This window comes from Pezoporus occidentalis, unplaced genomic scaffold (assembly GCF_034315485.1).
Source record: "Pezoporus occidentalis ecotype Australia unplaced genomic scaffold, CSIRO_AGI_Poc_V1 ctg162, whole genome shotgun sequence".
NCBI classification, from domain to species: domain Eukaryota; kingdom Metazoa; phylum Chordata; class Aves; order Psittaciformes; family Psittacidae; genus Pezoporus; species Pezoporus occidentalis.
In genome coordinates, this window is record NW_026913447.1 from 2,224,746 (window position 1) to 2,240,889 (window position 16,144).

Below are 16,144 nucleotides of genomic sequence, written 5' to 3' on the forward strand. Positions count from 1 at the left end.
CCACCTCCTTCCAGGTAGTTGTAGAGAGTTATGAGGTATCCCTGAGCCTCCTTGTCTCCAGGCTAAACAACCCCAGTTCCATCAACTACTTCTCATCAGACTTGTGCTCTAATATCCTTTTATAACTTTACTTGAAAGTAATGCATCTTGCTGACTACTTTACATGCTGAATGAATAACCTGCTTGTGAAACTGCATAAATACAAGTTTGTTAGTCAAATATGTTTACAGCAATTTATTTCCATTGGTAGGTATCATCTATGGGAATAACACCTTTCTTTGTAGAAAATGTCAGTGAACTACAGCTATGTGCCATCAAGTTAGTGACAGCAGTAAGTACTTTTTAATTTGCGGTTTCACGTTCCTGCACTACTGAGAGTTATTAGGCCATTTACATGGGCTGTGTTTTCTGTCTGGTAGAGAATTTGAGATTAGAACTAATGTTATTCTTGAATGTTTTTTTCAGTTTAATATCACAATCTAGGACAGTATTAAGTCTGCCTGAGCTGCCCCTGTTTGCAGAGTACCCTATAGGAAAGAACTTCTTAGTTTTGATTGTGTCATTTAAAGTCTAAACACAAGCCCTTTCCTCTTACCTGTCCGTTTTTGTCTTAAGGAATCTTAGCAATGTGGTTTTCCTTATTTCCTATGTTGAGATTTTAAATTATTCAATGGAATAAAGTATAGAACTGGTAGGGTACCCCTGTGTAATAGAATCACTTTATTTCCTCATATGTGGAAATAGCCATCTATGTGAAGAATTCATAGGGCAGATGAAATACTGTTTCTGGAAGAATTCAGCACAACACAGATGTGCTTCTTAAAATGGGAGTTTTCCATATTTGTATGGATGATATACTCCATTATTCTGCCTAAACAAAAGGAGAGGAAAAGTCTACTATCCTGTCCTTGTAAATTGAAAGAATATGTCACTTCAGGCAAACATTAAACCTTAGGATATGAAGTAAAACTTGTTTCTCAAATGTGCTCTCCAGCACTACATGTGTTCATGTAATTTATGTTACCACGGGGTTTTGCTCTGGACAGGAGTCTGAAAGCTTAGTATTACACTGTTTAACTTTCTTGTACAATGGATTTTACCATTGACAAAAATTCTTAAAATATACAATATTTTAGAGAGCTGTCACACATTAATGTTATTTGAATATTTGTAAAAATCTAGATTTGAAAAATACTTAATGAAATGCTTGTTTTGAAAAACCAAAATAATGCCTTAAAAACAAGGTATGCATTAATTACAGTTCATGTAAGCATCATGTAAAATGTATATTTTTTAAATGTATTTAAGAAATATTTAAGAATACATTTTTAAATGTATTTAAATGTATTTATATTTAATGTATTACACAAACGTATTTTGTGTAATAATTTGCTAACAATCCTGTAACTATTAAATAGGTGTTCTCCAGATATGAAAAACATAGGCAGCTAATACTAGAAGAAATTTTCACTTCCCTTGCAAGACTACCAACTAGCAAGAGGAGTTTGAGAAACTTCAGGTAATTTCTGACATAGGTTAATAACTTGGAGGCAGCGGCATTTACGATTTTGTAGATACAGGATTTTCAGATTCAAGATTAACAGCTTTAAAAATCTGTGATTCCACAAGCTGTATTTTATTACAAGTTGGTATTTAAAAAAAAAAAAAAGAGTGTGAAATTGCCTGATAGATGTGTTGCAATAATCACTGTTCCTTATGCCATCATGTTTGTGCCTGCTTACAAAAATAATGTCTTATTGTTTGTCTAAGGATGTAAATGACTGTAATGTTAGTGTGCATTCAGAGTTCTTTTGTTAAAAAGTGCTTTGGTTCTGTTTGTATGAAGTTATAGAGCACTCTTTCAAGGATGAAAATCAGTCTTGTATCTCTTCTAATAGATTTCATTTAGGAACTACTGCGCTCACTGTAACTGTCTTTTAAGCACTTCCACTGGATTTCAGTGTATCTTCAGAATAATAGCATAGGTTCAGGTTCAGTCTGAGAGATGGGCTGACCTGAACTAGATTTCAGTTGAAATTTAGGTTGAAACACTTTATTCTAAAACTTTTGGATTTGGTGTTGATTTTGCTCCTTGCTTGCATACATTTGCCCTCAAAGACACAAATAGTCAATTAAATGTTTTGTCCAATGCCAGGTGGATGAAAAAGAAATATCTGGGAAAAAAAATACACTGAAGTTGAATTCAGTGACCCTGCCATTAACTTAAGTGCTTGTTCCTAGTATTTCCTATTGCTTTGGTTATAGATATCAGAGAGACTAGCAAATGAGAGGGTGGTAAGAATAGGAGCATAAATGGTAGGTGTACATTCTTTGAATTAGGATTTGTACCAGAAGGAAATTGTTATTTCAGGTCCACAGTGACTGCACTCTTCATCTGCAGAGTCCTAACTCTGGTCTGTTAAAGGGCATTCTCTAACTGGCTATAGACATGAAGGATACAACTTACACAAAATCTGCTCGAAAAGTTTTTCTATCTAAAAGTAGTCAAAGATAACTTCATAAAGATAATAACAATCTGTGTTGTGCCCCATAGGTAATTTGATAATCTGAGGAGAAATATGTCAGGGATTGTCAACTTTCCATGTTGTTAAGGGTAGCAGTAGGTAGTGTCCATGTGTATAAGGGTAGTAAATGTCATACTGTTTCTCACGGGAGAAACGTGGACTCTCCCAGAAGTCAGTCCACCTCATGGTCACTATTTTCTGTTGTTGCACATTTCATATGCATTAAATAATATATAATATATAATAATATATGTAATTTATATTAATGAAATAAAAGTAAAAATACTTTGTTAAGGGAGCAGTTGGGGAGGTTTTTTGGTGTTGTGTTGGAAATCGGTATGGCCTTATGCATTATAATCCTATTAGTGCCTTAGCATATAGGTGTTTGGTTTATTAAATATTCCTGTAGAATTTTCTGCTTCACAGGCACTCTGATAGCCCATCCTGAGGCTATGTCAGTTCATCTCTTCTGCCTGAAAAGAAACTTTCTGATTTGTTTTAACCATAAGAGAGAAACAAATTACTAGATAAATGTCTAGAACACAGATTTCTAGCTGTGGTGATAATTTTAGAAAGATACTATTTAGGAGCAAAAAGTTTTATTTTTTTTTGGGTTGGTTTTGGGTTTTTTTTTTGGTTTTTTTTTTTTTAGTTTTAATGTTAATGCTGGCTTTTCCTATTAACAGGTTAAACAGCAGTGACATTGATGGAGAACCTATGTACATTCAGATGGTAACAGCACTAGTTCTGCAGCTTATTCAGTGTGTGGTGCACTTACCATCAGCAGAAAAAGATTCTAACTCAGAGGAGGAATCAAACAAGAAAGTAAGATTTTTTTTTTTTTTTTTTGTGCAGGAATGACAGTGTGCTTGTAGGTATACTACTTTACTATGGTGCTCTGGTAATAAATTTTATAAATTCATATCTACTGTAATTTTTTGTGTATTAGAAATGCGAATCTGGAATCATATTTCTATGTATGCCAAAATAATAAGACAAATATGTCTTGCTATTCTTAGGTGGATCAAGATGTGCTTATTACTAATTCATATGAAACAGCCATGAGAACTGCACAAAACTTCCTTTCTATTTTCCTTAAAAAGTAAGTAATATTGCATTTTCTAGTGTACTGATGAAACCAACTCTGAGTAAAATCTGTCATACGTTAACACAAACCTAACTACTTTGCAGTGATAAATAGAATCATAGGATCATAGAATAGTTAGGGTTGGAAAGGACCTTAAGATCATCAAGTTCCAATCCCCCTGCCATGGGCAGGAACAACTCACACTAAACCATATCACCCCAGGCTCTGTCCAGCCTGGCCTTGAACACCTCCATGGATGGAGCATTCGCAGCTTCCCTGGGCAACCCATTCCAGTGCCTCACTACCCTCACAGTGAAGAACTTTTTCCTTATATCCAGTCTAAACTTCCCCTGTTTTAAGTTTTAACCTATTACCCCTTGTCCTGTCACTACAGCTCCTAATGAAGAGTCCCTCCCCAGCATCCTTATAGGCCTCCTTCAGATACTTGGAAGGCTGCTGTGAGGTCTCCACGCAGCCTTCTCTTCTCCAGGAGCAGTGCCAATTTTCTCAGCCTATCTTCATACGGGAGGTGCTCCAGTCCCCTGATCATCCTCGTGGCCCTTCTCTGTACTTGCTCCAACAGTTCTATGTCCTTTTTCATGTTGAGGACACCAGAACTGCACACAATACTCCAAGTGAGGTCTCAAGAGAGCAGAGTAGAGGGGCAGGATCACCTCCTTCAACCTGCTGGTCACGCTCTTTTTGATGCAGCCCAGGATACGGTTGGCTTTCTGGGCTGCAAGCACGCAATGCTGGCTCATGTTAATTTTGTCATTGACCAACACCCCCAAGTCTTTCTCCACAGTGATGCTCTTAATCTCTTCTCTGCACAGCCTGTAGTTGTGCCTGGGATTGCTCTGTCCCAGGTGTAGGACCTTGCACTTGGCATGGTTAAACTTCATAAGGTTGGAATCAGCCCACCTCACAAGCATGTCAAGGTCCCTCTGGATGGCATTCCTTCCCTCCAGCCTATCAACTGAACCACACAGCTTGGTGTCATTGGCAGACTTGCTGAGGGCGCGCTCAATCCCACTGTCCATGTCAGCGACAAAGATGTTGAACAAGACCAGTCCCAACACCAATCCCCGAGGGATACCACTCGTTACTGGTCTCCAGCTGCACAATGAGCCATTGACCAGAACTCTTTGTGTGCTGCCATCCAGCAAGTTCTTTATCCACTGAGCGGTCCACCTATCAAACTGATGTCTCTTCAATTTAGAGACAAGGATGTCATGTGGGACAGTGTCGAACACTTTGCACAAGTCCAGCTAGGTCAACTGCTCTACCCCTGTCCATCAGCTCCATAGCCCCATCATACAAGGCCACCAAATTGGTCAGGCAGGATTTCCCCTTAGTGAAGACATGCTGGCTGTCACCAAGCACCTTGTTGTTTTTCATGTGCCTTAGCATGCCTTCCAGGAGAATCTGCTCCAAGATTTCACCAGGCACAGAGGTTGAGACTGACTGGTCTTTAGTTCCCTGGGTCATCCATCCTACAGTGGGCCTAAGGTCTTAACTGACACAGTCTCTTCATCTGCCTTCCAAGACTTGTTTGGTGTGCTCAGAGCATTTGCCAGTGAAGAGTGAGGCAAAGAAGTCCTTAAGAGCCTCAGCCTTCTCCAGCTCCAGGGTAGCCAGTTATCCCGATATCTTCCAGAGAGCGTCCATGTTGTCCCTAGTCTTTCTTTTATTCGCAACATGCTTACAGAACCCCCTCCTGTTATCTTTCACATCCCTAGCCAAGTTTAATTCTAACTAGGCCTTAGCTTTCCTAACCTGGTCCCTGGCTTCCTGAACAACATCCCTCTATTCTTCCCAGGCCACCTGTCCTTGCTTCCACCTTTTATAAGCCTCTTTTTTCCCTCTGAGTTTCCTCAGCAGCTTCTTATCCATCCAAGGAGGTCTCCTGGCCCTGCTGCTGCACTTCCTTCTAGTTGGGCCACAACACTCCTGAGCTTGTAGCAGGTGATCCTTGAATATCAACCAACAGTCTTGGGTCCCCTTGCCCTCTAGGTCTGTATCCCATGGAACCTTACTAAGCAGGTTTCTGAAGAGGCCAAATTCTACTGTCTTGAAGTCCAGGTGTACCCTCTTCTCACTGTCCTAAGGATCTCAAACTCGACCATCTCATAATTGCTACAACCAAGGCTGCCCTGGAGCGTCACATTTCCAACCACCCCTTCCCTGTTGGTGAGCAAAAGGTCAAGCATGGCACCTCTCCTTGTCGGCTCCTCTATTACTTGCAGAAGGAAGTTGTCTTCTACACAATCGAGGAACCTCCTGGATTGCTTGTACCGGGCTGTACTGTCCCTCCAACAGATACCAGGGTGGTTGAAATCCTCCATGAGGACAAGGGCCTGCAAGCATGAGGCTGCTCCTATCTGTCTACAGAGAGCTTCATCCAGAGAGTCCTCTTGATCAGATGGTCTGTAACAGATCCCCACAGTAATGTCTCATTGCTGTTCTCCCTTTAACCCTGACCCACAAGCTCTCTGTTGGCTGATCGCCTGTCCCCAGACAGAGTTCCATACTCTCCAGCCTCTCACTGACACAAATAGCAACTCCCTCTCCCTGCCTGCCAGGCCTGTCTTTTCTGGAGAGCCTGTAACCTTCCATTCCAGCACTGCAGTCACAGGAGCTATCCCACCATGTTTCTGTGGTACCTATATCTCCATAGATTTGCACACATCTCTAATTCCTCTGGTTAAAAATACCTACTTATAAAGTTACATATATATCAGTATACTGTGTAGAACCCTCAGAGGCCTGACCTTTGAGAGATACCTGTCTGGACAAAAATGTTTATGGAACAGAAATTCTTCAGACAGTTCTTCATACTTTTAAGAATATTGTTTGATAGTTCATGTAGGATCCCTTTATTAGGGGCCTGCTACTCATCTGATGCCTGGAAGAGAAGGCCAAGTAAATATTGAAGTGGTGAAACCATATTCATTCAGTCATCAGAATGACAAAGATAGAAAAACCCCTAAAAAGTACTTTCATTAAGTTGGGAATGTCAGTAGTAGCTCAGCAGTGATTAAAAGAAAACATAATATGCCTGAGTAACTGATGGATTTCTGAGAATAAGTTTTGAGGTTTTTATTGTGTTAGTTTCTACTTTTGAGCTGAAAGGCTATTTAATAGCCATCTAGTAGTCTCTCTACATAGTTCTGGTATCCTTAAAGTTGGGAATGCCGCATCTAAGTGAGACTCTATCACGTGTGTTATCTTTTGATTTTTTTTGCATTCTTATTTTAACCTTTGTGAAACAGAATACTGAGACGTCTTATCACTGTCAGATATATTAGACCAAGCTTAAGGAATATAAACAGCTCATGCCAGCTTGAGCTTCACAATTTTATGTACATTGTCCCTCAAATGTAACTCAAAGCAATAAATAAAAAAATCTTAGGAACAAAATTCTACTATCGTGAATTACTTGCAGTGCAACTTGCAGTGGTAACTTAATTATTTCTCTGTAAATGAATAGAACACATTTCAGACACATTTCTTAGAATTGCAGAAAGCTGTTTTTCTAATTAAACTTAGGATTACTTTTGTTTACATCAGAAAAAAAGGCTTAAATGGCTCTTAAATTCACTTACAGAATGCATTCGGTTTTAAACAGGTGTGGCAGCAAACAAGGGGAAGAAGATTACAGACCACTGTTTGAGAACTTCATTCAAGATCTTCTTTCCACAGTCAATAAACCAGAATGGCCAGCTGCAGAGTTACTACTTAGCTTATTAGGAAGGCTGTTGGTAAGGGATTCTTGTTTTATACTGTTATATGAATTTATTTCTTACTACAATGAAGACTCATTTCAGCTGAACTTCAAGAATGCTTTCTGATTGTTGGCACACATACAGCATTTAAGGATTTTCTTATGTGTATCACTACTATGTAATACGTAAATAATAAAATTTGGGTTACGGGATCGTTGATATGAAATTTGTTAAAAATCATATGTATACAGTTCCTCATGGAAATCCACTTCCACTATTCTGTGACATTTTCAACATGCAGATTGCCTCCTTGTAGAGTCTAATAAGTGTAGATATTTGTTTGGAGTAAAGTCAGACTAATGACTGTAATTATTCATGTTAAATGTCTTCTCTGGACCTTTAAGCACAGAACCTTAAAACAAGTAAGTAGTTAGGGTTTTTACCAGTAATAGCATTTACTTATTATTACAGAATGTGAATGTTTTTGTCGGCATGTTCCCTGAGAGTTGCTCTTCAGTATGAGGTGTTTCTTGGAAATTATTTTATGGTCCTGTTCTTGATGAAATGTAGCTTTCTTTATACTTTTGTGAATAATGAGGAAATTGGATTATGGTGCTTAAGATCAATGCTATTGCATGTTGTCCAGTTTATTTATGAAAATACATATTAAAAACCCCACAAAACTAACAAGCATATTTGAAGAGATACAGTACTAACAGATGTATTTGAAGGAAAAGAGTAATGTAAAATGAATGGTGTATTTGTGATGTAAAAGTAGATTACATAATTGTATGCAGCATAGCAGATAAGTGGAATTTTAATAAGGTCAAGCAATCTCTTCTGAGAAGAATCTCAGCTGCATAACTTTGTTTTTAACAGTTTATTCTGGTTTTCTTAGGTTCACCAGTTCAGTAACAAATCTACAGAAATGGCATTAAGAGTTGCATCACTTGACTACCTTGGAACTGTAGCTGCAAGACTGAGGAAAGATGCAGTCACTAGCAAAATGGATCAAGGATCTATAGCAAGAATCCTTAAGCAGGTGTGTGAAAGATCCCATGGCAGCTGGCTTGAGATGTATCCATTCAAAATCTTGAAAATTTTAAAGATGTTTGAAAAAGAGGCATTATAGAAAATTAGTCTTCATTGTTCATAATTCTGAATGAAATACACTCTATTTTTTTTTTTAATGGGACTTGGGTATTTTTTTTCATTAGAGAGTGCGTATTCATATTTGCATTTTTGCTAATGCTCTCCAACTTTGCAAGGGTGGCAACAATTATCAAAGCAGTTTATCCATTTGGGTGCTGTGGAGTACATAATATGATGAGAAAATCTCAGATTCTGTGTGTCCTTTTAAAAATGTGGGCTTGTGTATTTCATATGGACGCTATGCATTTTTTTCTGAACTGCTAACTGTTCACTGTTTTGGTACTTAATATTGGTAAGTCAGCTAAAGGTGACTTCTCTATTTTAAACCGTGTGTTAGTTTGCTCTGTGTGATTTCAGCCCTTCTTTTCCCCTCTGTGACAGGGTCTTCACACAAGATCATGGAATGAAAATCAAATCAGTCAGTCTGTTTTAAAAACAGTCTTACTCTGCTCTTAATCTTTTCCAGACTTTAGAGCCACTGTCTAATTTGTTTCAGTCTCCATGCAGTTTATAAGTAATTGAAAAATTGTTAACATTCTGCAATTATCAAAGCAACTGACTTCAGTGTATGTTATATGTGGATATGCAGATTTTCAGTTTATAATTATCACTGTGCAGTATTTTGTTTTATATCTCTCTCTCTCCTTCCAAAAGGTTTCAGGGGGAGAAGATGAAATTCAACAGCTGCAAAAGGCTTTACTAGATTATCTGGATGAGAACACAGAAACTGATGCATCACTAGTGGTAAATTTCAGCTTTCTGGTGTCAAATGTATATGAAAACACTTTTAGTAACATGTACTGAATGAAGTGTTTTTCTAGTATGCATATTAGTGCTTTAATGAAGTTGTCACCCTAACACATATACTGTTGATTATGTTTTCCAAAACATTGTTGATGCATTAGATTCACTTAATGTCATTATAAATCTGTTAATTTTCCTTCTCTGTTTTCTATGCATCCCGCTATATCTCTCTAGTTTTCTCGTAAGTTTTACGTAGCTCAGTGGTTCCGTGATACAACTATGGAGACAGAGAAAGCAATTAAATCTCAGAAGGATGAGGATTCATCTGAAGGAACTCATCATGCAAAAGATGTTGAGACCACAGGACAGATCATGCATCGAGCAGAAAGTCGCAAAAAGTTTCTTCGCAGCATCATTAAAACTGCTCCGTCTCAGTTCAGTACATTAAAGTATGCTTCAGTACCATTTATTTCTTTATTAACCATGCATTTGATGTTGTAAATATTTTTTATATACATATCCTAATTAACAAATGGAATTTGTTGCAGGATGAATTCTGATACTGTGGACTATGAAGATGCATGTTTGATTGTTCGCTACTTGGCCTCTATGAGGCCGTTTGCCCAGAGCTTCGATATTTATTTAACACAGGTAAACTGTGCCAGAAGTCTTAGTACAGTGAAACACAGTTGGTTTCTGATTCAAAACACTTTTGTGATAGTGTGCCATATCTGTTCATTGTTGAGCACAGTTATTTATATTCTTTTGTGTTCAGTATTTCTGATATACGTAATTTTGTTTCCTTATCTTGCATGCATTTTGTATGTCAAATTGTACATGCTTTATTGTATTTGCCCATCTGTGTATGGCAAAATTGTAATTATAATGTATGCACTTTCACAGTTTCATGGCATGCTCGTTTGGTAATACTAACTCATGAAACCGAGCTTAATTTTATCAGAAAATACAAGCCAGCTTTATCAATTAGTTACAATGCATGTTACTGTCACTTTGGAAGGTGTTGTTTGAGCAGTATAATTTCTTTCTCTGGAAGGAGAACGCTAATATATTGGCATGGTGACATGCAGTACTGGTTTAGGTTGTGTTACTTATATTGATCTACATACGCTAAGAGCCATTCTTAAAATTACATTGCCTAAATCCAACTCTTCTGTTGAAAGAACTGTGGTGAAAGCCAGAAGTGAATGACAGAAGTAGATTTTAAAATGATAGCATGTAAAGTGAACATATGGAGCCTGTGTAAATCCCATTTGGACCAGTCTTATAGATGTAGGAAATGTAATAAATATCCACACTCAGTTATTAGTGCCATGTAACTTCATTTGCATGCATCTTTTTACCATCTGAGAAGGTATTTTTGATTTTTAGTAGACAGATACTTGTATTTTACTTAAATTGTTTGCATGCTGTTTGCCTGCATTTTTGCTTGTTGAATTGTGTACTACCTTCGCAACACAGCTGAATTTTTGTTTTTTTTTCTCTTCTTAGATTCTGCGTGTACTTGGTGAAAATGCAATAGCTGTTCGAACAAAAGCCATGAAGTGTTTGTCTGAGGTTGTTGCTGTAGACCCCAGTATTCTAGCCAGGGTAAAAAAAGGAAATATCCATTATACACATACATTCTTCTGTCATACTTCAAATCAGTCTTATTTTGAATCCGTGTTTCATTTGATCTTTTCAGCTGGATATGCAACGAGGTGTTCATGGGCGGTTAATGGATAACTCCACTAGTGTACGAGAAGCAGCTGTGGAGCTGCTTGGCAGATTTGTGCTCTGTCGTCCTCAGCTTGCTGAGCAGTATTATGACATGCTGATCGAAAGAATATTGGTATGGTGACTTGTGATATTAATGATAAGTGGCATGAAAAATTAGATTTTAACTGATTGATGAAATGATGATCACAAGAGTGAATTATATCTTACTGTTTTAATGGGGAGCATCATGCTTTTAAGATCGGCCTTGTAAAATGTACCACTTTTTTCCCTTGAGGGTTTGTTATATCAAAAGGCACACATACATAAAAAGTTGTACCCCATCAGAACCAGAAGCACATTCCTTTTGATTCCATTATTGAGGCATAAATTAGGTGAAATGAGGAATTTTGCTACTTCTCTGAAGTCTGAGATACGGGTTATTGAGGGCAGTTCAGTAGTGTGATGAAGAAAGATCTACAGCACAGTAATCTAAAGATGCCATTTGTAATCCAAAAAAGAAAAAAAAAAACCCAAAACCTAAAAATGCTTGGGCCCTCTATGCTATTTTTAGTGTTTTAAAAGGCTTCTTATTAGAGTTTTTGTATGAAAAGTTTGGTTGGTTTTTATTGTTGTTTTTTGTTTTTTGTTTTTTTTTGTCTGGGCATTCAGATTAAATACAGTGTCAGAGATGAAATAGTGTTAATTTAACTGTAACATAACACTAACTCTTAGCATCCATGTCAGGTTTTTGTCAAATACTACTCATTGTCTATAGTTACATAATAGAACATGTTAGTGAAGGATTTTGGGGATAAGCAGCTTCATGTGCCTATGAGCTTGCATAAAGCAGTTCATCTAACATTCAGATTCAACAGGTAATACGGTCAGTCTCCTTGTCTGTTTCCTTTGTCCAAAGACTTGAAGTCTTACAGTCCAGATCTGCAAAAAATCTTGTGTGTTCCAACAAAGTAGCTAAAACGTCATCACATCTAGCTTTTAAACTCTTGAATTAGGAAGTGTAACTGTATATTTACGACATCATGCGCTCTTAGATGGGAGGATATAAGTGGAGAACAGTAGCATTTCAGCACTCTGGGAACTGCAATTTTGTTTGCATTGTTGCAAATAAAATCGTACAAGTTATTTATTTTATATAAGTGCACCCCTGATTTTTTTAGCTTCCTTTTCTAAATAAATTTTGCAAGTCAAATTGTATAATCTTCAAATATTAATTCATATAATACAGAAGTTAATTTATATTTCTGATTTGTTTTCAATAGTGTAATGCTTTTATGTTCACAGGATACTGGTATCAGTGTCAGAAAAAGAGTCATAAAGATACTTAGAGATATCTGCATTGAACAACCGACATTTCCCAAAATTACAGAGATGTGTGTGAAAATGATTCGGAGAGTCAATGACGAAGAAGGCATTAAGGTAGAATAAAACATATCCTTCAGGATTTTAATTATCATTATTTTAGCATTTCCATATTTTGACCAAAAGAAAGAAGTATTGCATTGCTCCTTTATAGTATTTCTGATTTTTATTCAGTTCTGATTTTTTAGAGCAGATGTGTTAGCTTTCTGCAATGCTCTCTGACTTGTTTTTCTTTCTTTTCTATCTTCTATTTTTTTTCAATTCTTGTTGACAGAAGATTTTAAGAAGTCATTTTCTGGAGGGTTTCATAAAATTGGCATATAAAACTTCTTTCTGCAGACAAAATAAACTTAAAGTCAATATTAGGACTTTATGTTAACATATGCCAGATTTGGTTTTTATTTGTTAATTTTGCTTTGGTTCTGAATGTTCAAGTGGACCAGTTATTACCCCTCTAAAATTTTACTTACGTAATCATATGTAGCTCTGTGCAATGTATATGCAGAAGGCCAAAAAAACTAAGTTGTGTTAAATCGTAAACCTTACAGCGACAATTTTGTTTGATCTGGAAAAATAAGTTTAAAATTATTGGGTAATTAAGAACACAGTTAAAACAATTTCAATATCGCATTCTCAGTAGGATTTTAAATCTGAAACTTTACAGCTACAGCATATCTTTTTGCCACTTGAGATATGCTAACATCAAGTGGCTTTCTAAGAAGACTGTTGAACAGCTGGATCCAAGCTGCTTCTGGGAAAGGAAGATGACCTTATTTTCTCTTCTCATTCCCCTTTCCTTTCTAACAACGTTAGAAAAAATGAAGCATTGTCTTTGATGTATTTTTTATGTTTTCATGAATGAGGAGAGCTTCTTAGACGCATATGCCTCATAAGTAATTAGGGAATAATTTGTTCACTCCCATTCTGTTCCATTTTTTCCTCCATACAGAAATGTTGGAAGGGAACATACTTCCTATGCTAGGCTAAGACTTAACTTCTCTTGCCCCGTTTTCGCAGCTGTTTCGAAAATTCCCAAGTAACCCACTGTTGCTGCTAGTAATGCAGTACAAATCATAATCTTCTTATTATAATCAGCTTCTCAGGGTATTGTGTTGTCCTGCAGAATGCAGATTAATGCAGGAAGGTGGTAACTCTCTTTTCTGTAGCATCAAGTCCCAGTGATCATTTTATGGAAATTTGTTTAGAGGTCAGTATAACTCCTCTAACAGTAGATGTGTGTCCGTTTCAGATAACATTTCCTACAGCAGTCTCACTTAAGTTGAATAATTCCTTCTGAATGGCAAACATCAAGTCTGTTATATGAATGTAGTAGAAATAATACCTATCTGCCAAGATACATTTATTTATCCCTTTTTTTTTTTCCCTTTCAGAAATTAGTAAATGAGACATTCCAGAAGCTCTGGTTTACTCCAACTCCACACCATGACAAAGAAGCAATGACAAGGAAAATACTAAACATCACGGATGTGGTATGTTAAACAAATTCGAGTTAAGTTCTATGCAAAATTTGGTTATCCTTTTAGTATATTTGATATATGGTCTGTAGTTTTTTTAGAATACAGTAATTTGATTGTCAGGTGGTTTTCTTTTTATATCTCCTGGTATTAAATATATGCCAAAATTATTTATCCGATGGAACAGGCTGTAGGAAGCATTAAATGCTCACTGAGCTGCTGGCAAGAATAACTGGAACAATACTATATTCAGATTGTATAAAATACTTGTTCAGTTAAAGCACAGCAAATTTCTACTTTATTTAACATTTTCCAGGAATTGCTAGTAGCAGTATATAGTTAAGCCTAAGTAAGACATTGTCTCTTAAAAGAGAATTTTCTCCAGAAGCTAATAACTTTTTTTTTTTGAAATATTAATATGCTGTTCTAATAAAAACAGGGTTATGTTCTCAGTCAGAATAACTAGTATCTGCATAATTGTATCTACTTTTTAGGAGTAGCAAATTAAATATCTCCAAAATAACAAAATCTGTTTCAAATGAAATGCTTTAATTCGCACTGAAAATGTGTTGTGTAAAAACCACTATGCTGAGATGTTTTAATATCCATTACACTGAGATGTAAATAACAGATGAAATTATTCACTTAATTACTTGCAGTTACAGGTTTAAAATTCATCGTGCTTTTCAGAAATGGTAGTCTAGCGTGCATTTATCCAGACACTCTAGAGTACCTATGAGCTGTTCTTGAGATATGATACCAATGAAGGCTTGGTTTGTTTAAATAAAAATACACATGTACATGTATATACACAAGTGTTCATTTCTGATAAATCAAGATTGTATTTGTGCTTTAATCTGTGCAAAATGTTCTACAGAACCAAAATTTGGCTTACATTACAGTCAGCAGTCTCCAGTAGAATGTGTATGGAGTGTAAATTCTGGAGTCACTGAAATGGTGAGGACTCTTTTTCAAATGTAGAAGTTTCTGATCTCCAGAGATAGAAAATCATTATACTGAATGCATAGGAAAATATTATCTATGCATGTTTAATGGTCTTCTAAGATGACATCTGTATTAAAGGAATTTTTCCTCCAATACCTTTTTTATTAACCAGTTTATTCTCTAAAATACTTCTAGGTGGCAGCTTGTAGAGATACAGGGTATGATTGGTTTGAACAGCTTCTTCAAAATGTAAGTAATGAATTTTGAATATACGGTATTATCATTGTTAGAATTTTAATGTTTATTTTGGTACTAAAATACTTAGAAGGCAGACTACAAGAGCAGTCCTTTACAGTAGTCAAATTTAAACCATGCCTTTTAAACATCTGACTTTTTTTTCAGTCTTCATTGGTGCAGTTCTCTTTGTCTCTCTGACATGAGTTTCTGTCTTTCGATACCAAAAATGACTCACTACTTGGTTTGGGGAGGATTTTGTTTGTTTTTTATTTCAAAGTCACTTGAATCATCATAGAATGGTTGGGTTGGAAGCTTAGAGATCATATAGTTCCAGCCCCACTGCCCTGCCCGGGGGCATCTACCACTAGACCACAGGGTAATAAAGCCCCGTCCAACCTGGCTTGGGACACTTCCATGAATGGGAATCCATCCACAACTTCTCTGGGCAGCTTCTCTGGGCTGCCTGTTGCCAGTCACCACCTTCACAGTTAAGAACTGATTATCTTGTCTATATCTCCCCTCTTTCACTTTAAAGCCATTGCCGCTTGTCGTGTCTGTACGGGCCCTTGTAAAAAGTCCCACTCCAGATTTCTTGTAGGCCCTGTTTAAGTATGCACTGGTTAATTTTCAAACTAAAAAACCTTGTTTGATCTTACTTTAGCCTGGAGTACCATAAAATAGGTAGACAAGTAAATCAGAGCCTCCTAATGCGTACGCTGAAAAAAAAGCTGTAGTATGGTATCTCTATGTAGATATTAAAGGATCTCCGTGGACACAATTTCAGTACCCAGAGTCATATAGAAGAAGGCTAACTGATTAAAATGTTCATAAAACTCTGTTTTATCTTTGTTTTATGTTTTTGCTTGGTGTCAAAACCAACATTTTTTAATTTGTTCTTTTTTTTATCTAAGCTTTTTAAAAGCCTTTCTTACTGCTGGCAAGTGTGACTACATTATTGTTTTCTGTATTATTTCATTAAACCAAAAGTTAACTTTCATCCCAGTGCAAGAATCAATAGAAGTTTTCTGGCTTTTTATTGCAATTAATTTTCTTTAGTTCTCTTGCATTTTGATTTGATTTTTTAATTCCCTTAGGTTTTTCATCACCATGTAATTTTCATGGAGAAGTTAAATAAATACTTTTGTAGTGTAAAATCCT

The 16,144-nt window shown here is 36.5% G+C and overlaps 1 protein-coding gene across 9 annotated transcripts in view; it reads left to right on the plus strand.

The window, feature by feature from the left end:
• The window catches only part of NIPBL (NIPBL cohesin loading factor), a 154,709-nt gene that overhangs the window by 122,371 nt on the left and 16,194 nt on the right, over window positions 1–16,144 (plus strand). For all 9 annotated transcript variants that reach the window (XM_062612944.1, XM_062612941.1, XM_062612943.1 and 6 more), the window contains 14 exons: window positions 251–331; window positions 1,419–1,519; window positions 3,212–3,350; window positions 3,545–3,627; window positions 7,241–7,373; window positions 8,236–8,379; window positions 9,144–9,233; window positions 9,468–9,682; window positions 9,782–9,884; window positions 10,743–10,841; window positions 10,936–11,082; window positions 12,252–12,386; window positions 13,721–13,819; window positions 14,945–14,998. In XM_062612944.1, coding sequence (XP_062468928.1) covers window positions 251–331; window positions 1,419–1,519; window positions 3,212–3,350; window positions 3,545–3,627; window positions 7,241–7,373; window positions 8,236–8,379; window positions 9,144–9,233; window positions 9,468–9,682; window positions 9,782–9,884; window positions 10,743–10,841; window positions 10,936–11,082; window positions 12,252–12,386; window positions 13,721–13,819; window positions 14,945–14,998 — 1,623 coding nt within the window. The remainder of the gene's footprint in view (window positions 1–250; window positions 332–1,418; window positions 1,520–3,211; window positions 3,351–3,544; window positions 3,628–7,240; window positions 7,374–8,235; window positions 8,380–9,143; window positions 9,234–9,467; window positions 9,683–9,781; window positions 9,885–10,742; window positions 10,842–10,935; window positions 11,083–12,251; window positions 12,387–13,720; window positions 13,820–14,944; window positions 14,999–16,144) is intronic.